The 16,180-nt window shown below is 31.3% G+C and overlaps 1 protein-coding gene across 1 annotated transcript in view; it reads left to right on the top strand.

Annotated features, from left to right (window-relative positions):
* Positions 1–16,180, top strand: part of LOC107453272 (protein Skeletor, isoforms B/C) — a 77,124-nt gene that overhangs the window by 21,788 nt on the left and 39,156 nt on the right. The window contains exons 3-6 of the mRNA XM_043050114.3: positions 6,846–6,918; positions 8,030–8,138; positions 10,125–10,290; positions 13,440–13,512. Coding sequence (XP_042906048.2) covers positions 6,846–6,918; positions 8,030–8,138; positions 10,125–10,290; positions 13,440–13,512 — 421 coding nt within the window. The remainder of the gene's footprint in view (positions 1–6,845; positions 6,919–8,029; positions 8,139–10,124; positions 10,291–13,439; positions 13,513–16,180) is intronic.

Genomic DNA, 16,180 nt, shown 5'->3' on the forward strand with positions numbered 1-16,180 from the left:
AAATTTGGAACATAATATATGATCATGAATTGTAAATGATGGTGTCCAGATGTAAAGATGAAGTGTTTACATCATTATCTAAGCTGTAAACAGTTTAGTAAAGTTCTCAAAGCAGCAAGAAAACAAATGTAAATGCGATTGTCTTTTACATAGCACCGAAACTGTAATTGAGAAAGTTCTGTAAATGTACACATGCCCTGTTTACAGAGTTCGAAGCTAAAGCTAAGGAATGTTCCATAAATATAAATGTACAGATATAAAAGTAAAGTAAAAAGTAATAAAATTATTTCATACTTCCAGAGAGCATTGAGGGAGGGAACGGAGAGCGAGAGTAGTACGGGAGGTAAATTCCCACATTTGTATTAGCATGCGTGAAGGTAAAGTGGGCGTGCTAATGCAAAAGTTTGGGAAATCGTTTTCCATATTCCTCTCGTTTTCCATTCTCTCTCTCAATTGGTTGGTGTTGGACTCAACCAATGCATGGAAGTTCAATACAAGAAGAAACAATCTCACTTCCTTTAACCCCTTCCCTTTACCAATTTTTTTGAAGAAAAAAAAAAGAAAAAAATCAACAATTTTTTTTATTTCATTAATAAATACAAGGAACTAAACCAAAACATAATACACAAGTTCTAAGTTGAAATTTTATTATTATTATTTTTTTGTGTAAAAAAAAACATTTAGTTTACTATCCCGAGTTATCTCTGGCAAATGAAAAAAAGTTAAATATTAGTCTTTGTATGATAATTTTTGAAACAAGGAACAACACAAAAATGATAGTTTCCCAACGACGCCAGTGAAGGAATACGCCATTTTTTAAACTCTTTTTTTTTTATCTGTAAATTCAGCAACTATCGTATATCGTACGTGTGAGTCCCACTATCCAACAGCATAACTCCCAAACAAAACTGTGCAAACTTCCAATCACGAAAAATTATTATTATTTTTTGCTTCCAGCCGAGTAAAAACGTGATAAAACAAAACGTACTGGTAAATTCTGAAATGCCCGAGTTTACTCGGGATAATAAATATTTGCAATATATACATTCCCGAGTTAACTCGGGATAATAAATATTTGCAATATATACATTCCCGAGTTAACTCGGGATAATAAATATTTACAATATATACATTCCCGAGTTAACTCAGGATAATAAATTTTTGCAATCTTTACATTCCCGAGTTAACTCGGGATAATAAATATTTGCAATATATACATTCCCGAGTTAACTCGGGATAATAAATATTTGCAATATATACATTCCCGAGTTAACTCGGGATAATAAATTTTTGCAATATATACATTCCCGAGTTAACTCGGGATAATAAAATTTTGCAATCTATACATTCCCGAGTTAACTCGGGATAATAAATATGTGCAATATATACATTCCCGAGTTAACTCGGGATAATAAATATTTGCAATCTATACATTCCCGAGTTAACTCGGGATAATAAATTTTTGCAATATATACATTCCCGAGTTAACTCGGGATAATAAAATTTTGCAATCTATACATTCCCGAGTTAACTCGGGATAATAAATATGTGCAATATATACATTCCCGAGTTAACTCGGGATGATAAATATTTGCAATATATACATTCCCGAGTTAACTCGGGATAATAAATTTTTGCAATATATACATTCCCGAGTTAACTCGAGATATTCAGGGAAGCGGTTAAAAGCCTTTTTCTCTCCAATTGAAAAAGTGCAATAAGCTTTTTAAATACTGAAACAAACGCAAACATTTTCAAGATTTCTGATGTCCCAGCCAGTGCTTTAAATAGAGCGCATTTCTCTCGGTACATAACGTGATGAATACAAAATTGATTTCGGCCTGCAACACCGCCGCGGCGACCTTTGAAGCACTGCCTGCCCCCCCGTGAATCAACATATAAAACAGGTTTATAGGTTATTATTAGAGAGTCGCTTTCTATTTATTTCTTCTTCTTCCTATGCTTCATTTCCTACTTCCTTTGGGCCATCACTGTTAAAGTCTTTTAATATAATCAATAGTTTAAGAGGGTTTTTCTTTTTAGAAATGAATGAGCTATTCATAGATTTTGCACGCTCTTTAGTTTAAATTTGTCGCCAAAATACACTCTCCCGGGCTGATGGCTACATTGAAATTCATAACAATAGAATTGGTTAGAAATGATTGTGTTATCTACCATTGGAAGAAACAGATCCGTTTTTTCTTTTCTGTATTAAAAGTAAACACTATTATGTTTCAATAGATTTTCAGAGGAAGGAAGAAAAAAAAAATTTTTATTTTTTTTTTTTTTTTTGGAGTTTATGTGGTGATGCTTGAGTTAATGCGTGATACACAAATATCATATCATTGTGTCTGCTCTAAAATATAAAATTAAATATTTGAGATGAAAAAAAAATGCTCTACTTTTGATTTTTGTTGTAAGTTTTTAAGGGGAAATGAAACGTAAAATTTTCTAAAATCGGACAATAATTCGGTATTTGTTTGTAGCCTTATTTTGCATAGTTTTTTTTTTTTACATTGGTAAAAAATTGAAAAAAATACTATAAATGTTTACTGAATCACATTTTGTTTTGTTTCCTTATCGAATTTGAAGATGATTTTAAACTCATTTATTTTTCTTTTGCAAAGGTTGCTTAAGTTTTTTTTAAAAAAATTATATTTAAAACAAATTTTTTAAAGTTTTTTGATACATCTCTGTATTTGTTGGTATTCAAAGGATGGTATAAATTTGTGATTGAAGTGAGTAAACTGTTTTGAAAAGCTTTAAATGTAAAAAAAAAAATATATATAATAAAAATATTTTTTGATAAATTTTGCTCATTGAACATGAAAAAATTCTTTCTGATCTGTAACTTATCGACGTGGCCGCAATTTTCTTTACACATTTTTGTTGACAAAATATAAAAATATAATTTTTTTTGAGAAAAACAAAAATACGTGGTTTCTCGTAACTTTCAATATGTTTATTTGTGGCTTCATCATAACTCACGTAATCTATTCACATTTACTTAATCGAATTGGCAGAGCAAACGGGAAATAAGTAATTATTAAAAAATTGTCATAATATTTCGATTTGATTAGATTAGTGCCATAAGTTGGAGAATGCCGTGTTGTTATTACGTGAAAATCCTTTAGAAATATTTTCAGGATTTTAATTGAATTTTTTGAAATGACAGTATTTTTTTCATAATGCAATTTTGATTATTTTTTATTTTTATGTAAGTAAGCGTCTATTTTGGAAAGTATTTATAACATTTGTTATAGACCTTATTCTTAACACCCCCCCCAAAAAAAAATTATAGCGTAAGGGACATTTTTCATTACGTATGTAATTATTACAAGCATATAACTAGCACCTAAAAATTAGGTTTCTAACAAAAAAAGGAATGTTTTTCTCTAAGTTTCACAATGCCCTTTATAGTGAAAAAAAATAAACAATTAACATCGTATTAAAAATAATGAATGAAAGCAATTAACGCTTTTTGAAATAATATTAAATAAAAAAAGAAGTTAATATGAATAATAATAATAATAATAAGGGAAGACTTAATATGAATGAAGTCTTAATCAGAAAGATTTACCTTGCATGTAACTAACACTTAAAAATTAGGTTTCTAATTTTTTTAAAAAATGTCTACTTTAGCGTAACAGTGTCCATTTTAACGCAAATAATAAATATTTAAACATATACTATTTATAGGCATATCGTATAACGTTAGTTGGTAAAAATCATTTATTAACAACAATATGTAGCTTAGGGATTTTTGGTTACATTTATGAATAAATATATATGTTTATATAGATAGATATATTTATTTAAGTAGATGAGATATCTTGAGAAAAATTTGAAGCACAGGTATTTTTTAAATTTTATATATACGAGGGTTGTAAATTAAATAGTGGCAACTTAACTTTGAAACTCACAGAAGAGCGGGCATGAGCTAATAGGATATGGAAGCGGTGAGGTGGAGCTGTTGTCGATGTGTAGAGTGCAGAAACAGTCGATTTGCTTAGAAGGGTAGTTGTTGCGTGGCGTTAAAGTGAGGAGTTTCGTTTCCATCGCTCTAAAGCATGTTGTCAAAAGGCTTAATGACGAAAAAAGAAGAGATGCTTGAACCCATCGTGCTACTGTCCTATACGGTAAAGCATTTGCACCACAGGCTTCCACTAATCCACGATAGCATTCTGTTGCATTTTTGCCACGGACAACCTCGATTTTAAGCCACGACTGCTGATCACCTTTTGACAACTTGCTTTAGAGCTATGGAAACGAAACTCCTCACTTTAACGCCACTCAACAACTACCCTTCTAAGCAAATCGACTGTTTTTTGCACTCTACACATCGACAACAGCTCCACCTCACCGCTCCCGTATCCTATTAGCTCATGCCCGCCCTTCTGTGAGTTTCAAAGTTAAGTTGCCACTATTTAATTTACAACCCTCGTATATATATATATATATATATATATATATATATATATATATATATATATATATATATATATATATATATATATATATATATATATATATATATATATATATATATATATATGATTTAGTGGATGGGGAATCTTGTGGTAAAACTGGCACACACAAACCTAAGGCATTCCTGACATGATTTATTTTTCTTTCTTTAAGATCTACACTGTCTTTTTCAGTGTAGTTAACACCCTATTAAAAATTAATAAATGGAAACAATTAGCGCTTTATGAAATAATGACCCGGAAAAAGAACTCTTCATCAGAAAAAAAAACAGTTCACATCTTTGAACTGATTAGTTACCACGCGCATGACCTCATAATTGGCAGTTTCTCACAACTTTTAACGATCAGCTTTCTCCGATTTTAATCTCTGTATTACTTCTTTGATTTTTTTTTTTTTATGCCCTGCAGGAAAGAAAATTCGGAACATCTTCCCTTGCCATTTGTTTTCCTCTTCCTTTTTGTTGTTTTTTGTATTTCATTTATTATTCCGTCTTTTGTTATAAAAAAAAATTATAACTCTTTCTTGTTAGTTATTAACAATGGGTGAAATTGAGGACGTTTATTTGGTAGAGAATCTTTTTTTTAGTGCCCACGTTATATTGTTGTCCATTGTTTTGTTTCTTCATGGCACTCACTCACTGTTAAGAAATGTTCGTGACAACAGGGGGAGTTTGTTTTTCCACAACGGTTTAACAAAGTGGCACAATTTCTCAATGAAAAATGAGAAAGAATTACATTTTCCTACAGGGTACTACATTCGCAACCAAGATGAAAAAAAAATTTTTTTTGCAACGAAAACATTTAAAAAACATAATGTTTCATATTCAACCATTTGATTTGCAAGATAACATAACATAAATATTTTTACGGCATGTAACTACTATATAATGTTATTGGGAGATGCTTTTTTTTTCTGAACATAGAATGGGACTTTTTCGTGTTCTGCGATTATTATTAGTTTTTTTTTTTTTTTTTTTTAAATAAGACATTTTTTTAGTCTACTTTTGTCGAAATGTTCGAGCATAATAACGTTATCTATAACATGAGGTCACATAAATGCCACGACGGGCCTGTAGGAGAGTTAAGGCTCAGGACTAAAATGGCATACGAACCGATGACAGGAAATATCATCGTACGTGGCTAGGGGTGCTTCACCACAGGGATCGAAAAGCAGCCCGTCCGCCCGTCCTCGGCGGTCAAAAATTCCCCGCGGACAACAAATTTCTCGAATCCAGCGTCATTTTTCCGTTAATGTTCGTGATACATTTTCAATTTTTGTTATCTTACAAGAGTCTAGCGCCTCACTTCTAAAATGACCCTCTAATCTCGAAATACAGCAACATACTGCGCATGGTGGAATTGATGTTTTCTCTGTCTGGGAGTACTGCAGCGGTTGAAAGGGGTTTTTCAGCAATGAACTTACAAAAAAACACTTTACTTACTGCTGTTAAACAAGAAGCGTTAAACGCATTTATGAACATCTACCTAAATGGAAAACCGCTTTCAGATTTCTGTGCAGAAACCTCTGTAAATCATTGGCTTGATTGTGGAACTGGCAAACGTCATATCTGATTCATTTAAAAAACGCTGTACCATCGGATAAATTGACATGATAATTGACAGATAACTTAACCTTTGTTATTTAAATTATTTCATCAAAGAAATAAATTATTTCATAATAGAAATACCAGGTTTTACTATTAGTAACCTAGTATTTCTTTTATTACTGTATAATGTAATCCTAGTATTTGTAATCCTAGTAACTACTAATTCATTGTGCAATAATTTTTTCATTGTGCAATGTTTGTAATAAATAAGAGAAAATTATATTTTTATTTATTTAGAAGCGACGGGTTAGTTTCAAAGGAGGACGGGTACATTGTTGGACAAGCCGTCCTCGGGGACGGGTAAAATTTCTGAGTTTTTTCGAGCCCTGCTTCACCATATTATAACGTGCTCAGAAACATTTAATAATAATCAAAATTTTATCATTCGACAAAAAATACATTAAAAAAATGTCATTTAAGAAAAAAATTAGCTTTAAGAGCAAAACTAAATTCAGATTTGAAATCCCCATACCTGAATTGAGCAAGATCAAGTATTTGTATAAATGCAACAGAAAATTTGTTCCCCAGTGTAACAGTATTACTAAGTAAATTTTGGGTTTGAAATATTAGAATTGGAAACTCAGAGTTGTTCGGAATTCTGCAATTTTTTTGAATTGTTGCCAGATGTAAAGACATTTTCTACTAGAACACGTACAGGATATGATGAATAGTTATTGTTTAATTTTTTAAACAAAAAAAAATTGCCATTTATGGAAATATTTTTGAAATGTTTGTTTGTAAATTTTTGTAGATGCCTTTTTCTGGGCTGGTTCCACATCTAAACCGGATACTTCAGGTTTTATAATTCCAGATGAAAAGGGAAAGTAAGCAGCATTTAATGTATTTTATATAGTTCTTTTTTGTTTTGTTTATTACGCTATTTTTTATCTATTTATACACCCTATTAATTTTTTATCTTTCAATCAGTAACAAAAAAATACGCCCTTGAAGGTGAGTTAGTTTCTCAAATTAAAGATTTCTTAATTAGAAATGATAGCGCAGGTTCAAAGTTTAGACGACCCCTTAATGTTAATTTTACTTTTTGTGTATTTTGCCGTATCTCGACAATTTTTTAAACGAATTGAAAATTGTTTACACACCATTATAAAATTCATTTATCCAAAGACAATTATACTAAAAAAGTAATTTTTACTAATCATTTATTTTTTATTATTTTATTTAATAATAGTCAAATGTTGCAATTTGACTATTTATAAAATTATGCACAAACTTAAAAAATTTATTTTATATGGCAAAATACAAAATTGGAACGAAATCTGTCAAATAGTTCAAAGGAAATTGAGTTTTAAATATACGACTTCGTTGAAAATTCAATGAATGATATGTCGCACACATAAAATTCGATTATAAGGTATGTTTGTTCAGAAAAATACGTTATGATTGATTTCGTAATTTAAAATCGTCCGCATTAATTAATTAGCCTATTTGATACCATCCCCTCGAAGATAGAGTACGTGTAAAATCCGGTCATTAGATCAAAAGTTATGCAGGGTGGTTAATTTTATGTATTATTTTTTGTGCACTCTACGTCAGAAGGTGCAAACAATGTTCGAGTTAGAAGGCGCATTTGTTATAGTAAGTCTAAAAATTCGGTACATGATAGGCAAAATATTAACCATCCCTGTTTTAACGTGTAAGTGGTTAAGGTTCGATTAGATTTAATTCTAGTAGTATTATTGTTTCTTTTAAATCTTTAGAAGCTTTTACCTCCAATAAAAATAAGTGACTTTACAAGTAAGGGGATAATAAATCAACAGTACGGAGTCATTTTACCAAAAGATAATTTTATTCATACTCAACAAAACGTTTTAATAAACTGTTTTAGAAATTTCATTTTTATTTTAATTTCTTAAAATAATTTTGAAAAGTTGTTCTCTTGAGGTACTGAAAACGGAAATTTTTGTTCTTATTTAGGAAAACTCCTCTCCTAGAGTACAGACGGACGGATCTGCTTCTAAGATTGCCTGCAGGGAAAACATTACGAAACATTAAGTGGATAGCTGTCTGGTGCAGAAAGTTTACAGTAAGCACACACACATTTTTTTTTAACTCTTGAATACTACAAATAATTTTAACTTCATCTCACAGATCAATTTTAAGTGGCTCATGTTGCAAACCCAAGGAGTTATTTAACCTTACATGTTCATGGTATTGAATTCATTTCCTCTGATTGTGGAAAATATGACAAATTTAATTGGCAAAATTAATATTTTAAGAGACCTGTAAAATGAACAGCAAAAGTAGTTTCAAGTTCGAAATCCCGTTCTGCCATGTGTCACTTATTCCTAACTATTTTTGTGTCTTGTGCATGATCAATGCGAAAATTACAAATGCAACACTATTACTTTCATGACTTTTTTTCGTAGATACAATATGTATATAATTATAGAAAGAAATTTTTACTACGTTGACTAGGTCACACCCAGTACATTCTGCTGCTCTCTAACGGGTTTGAAGGGAACTTTTGAAAGTATGTAGACTTAAATACGAGGTGTGGCAATTATATAATGGGACTGCTGATGTACCCACAGACGAAGTACGCATGCGCCAAACGTGAATGATCAGTAGTTTATGCAGCGTGAAGTCGTCTTTTTCAAATGTGATCCGACTGTAAGCAATTTAGTCCGGCCGTGGCCTTCGTTTGTTTAACAGCTGTTATTTTGTTTTGCCAGAAAAAATAATAAGTGCATTAAGCAACAAATCTTTCATGAAAGATGAGAAAAGCGCTACTGAAACATAAAAAAGCTTATGGCAAAACAAAATGTTTATCACATTTGTGAGTTTTTTAGTGGATGGCCGAGAAGACGGTGAAGTTGATCGCCCTGCTACGCCAAAAACAATTGAAAGAAATGAAAAAGAAAAATATCCGTAATCTGATTCATTCTGATCGATAGTAAACTAGTATAGTTAACTACAATCGTGGGTCGGTAATTCTTTCATGACTTTGTTTAGGTGGGGCTTTAACTATGATAGATCACTGATATTTTAACACAAATGAGCTGATTAATGTGCATGGTTTTCCATTGTGGTGCTTAACTCTTTTAATTAGAGCCTCATTATTATAGATAAGCGGTTACTTTCCGGTGTTCCGCTGAATCCTCAGGTTCCGTGGATGGATCACAGGGGTTCAACAGTTAGGATTTCTTTAAGCCAGTAATAATTATACGCATATCTTATCAATAATCAATTCATTTATTCAATATATTGTTTACTTACACCAAATTTTTTACTCAAAATGCGAAGGACGTCTTTTTTAATAACAATATATTGAGCTTATTTTCAGCGCATGCATCATACACTAAATGCAATTTCATAATTTAAAATATCGTCGGGTTAAATATTTTCAGAATAAAGAGTAGTCCTTTTATTTTATTTATTTATTTTCACAAATTCAAATAATAATAGATTTTTATAAATTCAAATAAAATCTTTTAAAGATTCCGAAATAAGTTTCGATAAACGGGATAGCCTGGTTGTTAGGGCGCTAAGCCCATGTCCAAGACGTCGTGGGTTCGATCCGCGCTGGCTGAAGACTCCCCGTGTAGCAAATGGTGACTGAAGCAAGTTAAATTTGCCGAGTCACAATGTCCTCCATGTTCCCATAACAAATCATACCTCTTGGGGTACTGATCTAGGAGTTTCCTTGTCTTCTGGATTGGTTCAAAGCTACGGAGTTGAACATCAGTAACCCAAAATCGGGTCGGCTGTTCATCGAAGGTTATAAATAAAAAGTTCGATCCTATCGGGCACCGTAACTGAAAAAAATTGGGTACCGCTCTATATAAATTACGCGTATTTTTCAGCAACTCAAAATTCGAGGAATCAAAATTCTTTAATTTTAACTCCCAGGATAGGAATCTCTCTAGGATTGGAATGTATGTTACTAGGAACGTATGTTACTAGAATGGGATGTTGCTAGGAACAAGTAACATATAACAAATGCTTTTTTTTAAAAAAAAGTATTTTTGTTTAAGCTATCACATTAAAATTCTGTTTATTCCCTCGATAGGCAAATTTTGCTGATATCTTCATACCGTCTGATCTTAAAATCCCTCAACCTTTGGAGATCGGTCGATTGCCGACAAAAGATCACGGTGTATCATCAGGGCCTGTCATGGTAGTCGACACACAGACTCTCCTAGTTCCAGATTTCCATTACGATGGACTCGGGCCAGGTATTTTGAATAGATTTAATAAAGAATCATCTAAAATTGTATTTTTTACTATACATTGTTCTTACACACATTTGTTATGTTTTAAAACTTGTTAATTTATGTTTTAAAAGACAAATGGGAAAACGAAGTTTGGAAGAATTGAAACTAGACTACTTTATACTTAACCGAAAGTTTTGTTTTGGTATAATTTTTTTAAAAATTTTGTTCAGGCAAATGATTTGGTTCGTTTTTTCAACACTTCATGTTTAAAAATTTGAGAGCTCTTCTTACTTTGTTTTATTTTTGCTTGTTATTCTGCGTTGACGCAGCATTTTAAGGGTTAGTTCCTAATCGACATCATTCTTTTGTTGTAACATTTCTGTACTGTAAGACAAATAACTGGTAACATTGCATTAAAGTTTTGTTTTAAGACAGAAGACAATATTATGTTTTCTATTTCTCTTTTTTTTTAAACTTTACAGCTGTAGTTTATTTAAAACCTGCTAGCCAAGTGTTTACTTAGCTTAATTACTTCTAAATACCTGTTTTTTTTTTAAACATTTTTACCTGAGTTTTTTTTTTCTCTTTACTAAATACCAATAATACAGCTAAGTTTTGATTATTTTTCAATAACGACAAAAAATATTTATATACAGAATAACATTTATTAATGATATTTTTTTGGAAAAAAAAGTTGCTATTCGGCCCTGAATATTTGGTATTCAGATTTAGCCAAATCACGATTCGTTTACACACCTAACTTGTATATATTTACTTTAGTAGCATAGATTGACTGGACCCAGTATAACTAAAGTTTACTGTAAAAGTGAACATAGCTTTTTCACTGTTTAGTAATTGAAAACCCGTTAATAAGTTCGATAATATATTACTTTTTAGTAAAGAAACACCACTTTTAATTCCAGTACTTTAATTTGGAATACAGATCAAGATCAAAAACGTAATAATTACGGAACAAAGGATGTGAAATAACCATTACAGACGAATTCCGCTAATTCATTAAATTTCGGATAGCTCAGTGGATGATGGTACTAAAGTCTTTAAGAGATTTTAGAGTAAAAAAAAGCAACAACAAAACGTATTAAAATATTTTTCTTTTCGCAATTTTCACCATGAGTGCGATCTCTAAGACTCAAGTAATTTAAATTAGTGTTGGAGGCGTTGCAGACAAGGCATAATCTCTATTTTCATCCCACATAACAGAGTAATTTATAAATTTTAATTCGGATTCAATCAAATTCACTAAAAATATCATTTAAGGGGCCGGGATAGCCTGGTTGGTAGGGCATTGGTTTCGTATCCAAGAGGTCGTGGGTTCGATCCCAGCCAGCCGAATACTCCCCACGTAGCAAATGGTGACTGATGCACGTTAAATCTGTCGAGTCACAAAGTCCTCCATGTTCCGATGAAAAAACAGGGGGTACTGATCCAGGAGTTTCCTTGTGTTCTGGATTGGTTCAAAATTACGAGGCTACTGAGTTGAACATTAGTAGTCGTAAACCTAAAATTGGGTCGGCTGTTCTCCGCCGGTTATAAAATAAAATAAAAAAAGAAACTTTCATCTACTCAGCCTTCTGTAATTTCTAATCAAATCAATAATACATTTTTATTTTGACCTCACTTTATCTTAAAATTTTGAAAAGAAGAAACAAAAACTTGTCACTATTTTCAGTCATTTCATGCATAGTTTATAATGCTATTAAATATAAGTTTAAAGAAACTTTTCGTCATGTTTGGCTCAATTTGAGGTCCCCATTATCTCCATTCTTTTTAAAGCAATAAATGAAGAAAATTATCTAATGGGGCGGTTACGTAGAAGGGAAATGGGTTAATGGCTACTCGTAAAATCGCCAATATCGACGCCAAATGAGGGGGAAAAGTTCATAAAACCAATTCAAACGAAGATAAATATTTCCAAATGAAATATAACTTACTTTGTAAAATGTAAATGATCGTTTCATAGTAAATTTTTCTTCCGCATCGATGGAGTTGAAACAAAATAGGGGGACAGTTTAATTGTGAAAATACGAACCATTCACTAACGTTTATGTTAAAATCGAGATAGTATATCATCACGTGACAGAAGTAGCGCAATTCGTCGTGAGACAAATCGCTTCGTGTTTCATTTATATTATGAAAATGTTTAGTTTTTTGAGTTATTTTCATGCATTTTATGACCTGAAATTAGAAATGTTTTCATAATACACTCAAAATAAATGAAATACATGAATATTGTCGCTCGCCAAGTTTATGTCAAATATGGAATATATACAACAACAAAAAAAAATTCTTCTTCTTTTTAACAATTTATGTTTTTACTAAACAGAAAACTGTTTTAGTCAACATCGATTCTTGTAAACATCTGCATTATTTAGTGATTTGGAGGAAATTTTTCGATTTCAGTTCGGTTAAGCAAAAAATCGATGATTAACTTGCCTACAGTCCTTCTGGCACATATGCTGGTGCATTTTAATGCGGCTTAGTATTAGTTAACTGTTATTATTTAAAGCAACATAACCTACGTTTATCTTATTTATTCTATGCACGTTTAAATTTAAACAAATTTTTAGTCACTATTTGAAATAATTTCTACCTTACTGTGAATGACCGAAATCGGTGGTTGTTGACTTCCACCGGTGAATGTTGAGAATCACATAATCGCTTTGGTAAATGTCCGAAATATATATACTAGGTCTACTTAAGTGCCACTGCCCGATATGCATTTACCCGGTATGCCCTACAATATTTTTTAAGATTCAGTGCGACTGCCCGGTATGCCCTACATCGATGTTTTTTTTTTAAAGTTCAGCACCACTGCCCTATATGCATTTGCCCGGTATGCCCTACACTGATGAGTTTTTAAAGTTAAGTGCCACTGCCCGGTATGCATTTAACCGGTGCTACGAATACTGATGTTTCTCTTAAACTATCCGTAGCAGATATTAAAATATAGAATAAATATAATAATATCAACGAATAAATTAATTTAAAATCGGATATAACGAATATTTTGGACATTCATCAAAGCGACTATGTGATTGCACCAGTGAAAGTTAATATTTTCTTGATTTCGGTCATTCAGGGTAGCATACATATTTTTTCATTTCTGGTAATTGAGAATAAATTTTAACAGTTAATTTTTTTTTTCTAAGCTGGTTATTGGTGGGTTTCGAGAGGATCTCGTCAACACCCTAGAGGTCTTCGCCTGGCTAATGAAGATGGCAGGTAAGAGAAAAAATTATGTGCACTTTAAACTCAAGATTTTTCTTTCTTTAAAATGCTCAGGTGTTTAGTAATGTCCGCTTTTTATGTTACAACAGTGAGCAAATAATTAACGGATCACAATGAATAACTTTTGATCTAATGATCGGATTTTCACGTTCTAGAACAGGGGTTTCCAACTTACATGAGACCACAATTAAAAACACAACTCAAATGGCGGGCAGCAACTTTATCAAACTTTTATGTAGGACTCTTTTATGTTTGAAGGAACATTAAATATTAAAGTCAGATTTTTACCAAGTTGTAAAAAAATAAAGTATTGAATTACAAATTAAAATAAGAAGTAGATTTTTAAAAATATTTAATTGTTATTAATAATAATTTTAAAGACATAAATAAATAATTAAAATTCGGACTACAATAACTTTAATGTGCACCTATGTTTTTAACAATTAATGTGCAACAGATATCTAATTGTTAAGATATAAAACTTTAAAAAGGTTGGTATTAAAACTTAAATAGTAGCACATAACATGTGTAATGAGAAAATTGAGGTTTGTCTGCTGTAACTACCAGAGAATAGATATTTACTTATTAAATTTAAAATTTACAAATGTGTGTGTTAATATTTTCGTCCAAAATGAGTGGTTTCAAAAAGTTAAATCGGAGAATTTCTTAGAAAAAATTTCTGATACGCACATGCTAAATTATATTCACAAAATACAAAAAAATGTAATAAAAAAGAGCAACATACACGATTATTTTTGTATTTGAATAAATGTTTTCTTGGATGCAAAACCTGAGAAAAAAATTTTTTTGCACCGTTGGTATGTTAAATTTCACAGAAAAGAAGAAATTAGGTTTTTATTAACGAGAAAAGTATTTTAAATCCATATAGATTTTTTACGAAAATTGTCTGCAAAAAAAAATGACAACTAATATATTTTAGTACGCGGGCCACAAAAGAAGGCTTCGCGGGCCGGATGCGGCCCCGGGCCGCCAGTTGGAAACCCCTGTTCTGGAATAATGGTTCTATCTTAAGGGTTTGGAGGGGTGATTTCATATATGCTAATTAAATAGTGCAGGTGATATTTTAAGTTACGAAATCAGACACAAAAACACCCTTTCTCTGTATAAACATACTTTTTTTTCTGAAGGATTCGGATTTGTAACCCTGTATGACAGTGTTTCCCAAACTTACGACTTTTGTGTACCCTCTCTAAATTTTTCGTCAGGCTGTGTACCACTAATAAGAAACTGAATATATTTTTTACTATAAAATGGCACAAAAGTTAAAAATCACAACTGGCTGTTGGCACCCCTCATTATTTACTGTTAACTCTGCAAAAAAATAGCCAATAGAAAAATACATAATCGTAAATTTTCATGGCTAGATTTGTTTTTAAATAAAATTTTCGTTTGTTACAAGATATTTCGCATTAGAAAGCGTACCCTCGCTAAACTGTTCCCGCACCCCTGGGGGTACGCGTACCACACTTTGGGAAACACTGCTCTATGTAATCGGGGAAATATAGTCCCAATTGTTAGTCAGGAGAGTGGTCCAATGTTTGGACCACTTAATGTAATTTTTTCGTATTTCGCTATATCTGGAGAACTTTTTATGTGAATTTAAAAAAATTTTCACTCAATTATAAATCTCATTTTTCCAAAAATAATTCTACGCAAAAAATAACTTTTAGTAAAGATTTATTATTTTATTTAATAATTAGTCGAGAAAATTTTGAATTGTAAGATATTTAATTTCATCATTTTAATGAATGTAATTTTACACGGAGAAATACAAAATTTGAACGAAATCGGTCGAATAGTTCCTGAGAAAACGAATTTTAAAACTATGACTTTTTCTTAAAAATACTACCGTCTTACTTGGGAGCAAACTAGAGAAGATCAAAAATAGTATGATTGATCTCTACAACGTCGATGCGCGCGCTTCTTATAATTACCTTTCAACTCCCCTCTCACTCTTTCGGCAACCAGACAGAATAAGACGCATTCAGTCTCGCTTTCCTTGGTAGTGACTTGTTAGATTTCGATTTCAGTAGTGACTTGTTCTCGATTTTTCCTCGCTTCAATAAAGGGTTTTGAAAATTTATACTAAGAGCAGCTATAACGAAATATTTTAGTCACGAATATTTTAGTTGTTTAATTATAGTGAAAAGAAGAAATTTTTTTAAAAAAAGTTTGAAAAAGTTTAGAGGTAATTCTTCTAACGATAAGAGTGGTGGTGGAGGGAGGTATTAAAAACAATCGAAACATACCAGATTAATGACGAAAGAGAGAAATTACTGTCATCTCATTACTGCGATCTCTAGTTATCCATTGGTTAAATATATATATATATATTTATATATATATATATATATATATATATTTGGATAGATATTCATTAACACTACAATATTTCAAGTCATAAATGGAAAAAAAATGCATCAATTGATGTTTGTCCGGTTGCCGTTGTGTTGAATTGATTTTCAATTTCAGACCATATGTGTTTGAGATATCACAAAATTCTTTTTCTTCGTCGGTATTCGTATTTATATTAATAATCACCGCCGAGGCAATAATTATGAATAAGTTAATCTATTAAAAATCAAGAAAGTACTTTGAATTAATAATATGTAAAGTATGTATGCGTTAAATGAATAATAAG

The sequence above is a fragment of the Parasteatoda tepidariorum genome, chromosome 2, assembly GCF_982258835.1.
Source record: "Parasteatoda tepidariorum strain Cologne lab strain chromosome 2, Ptep-v5.0, whole genome shotgun sequence".
Classification (NCBI taxonomy): Eukaryota; Metazoa; Arthropoda; class Arachnida; order Araneae; family Theridiidae; genus Parasteatoda; species Parasteatoda tepidariorum.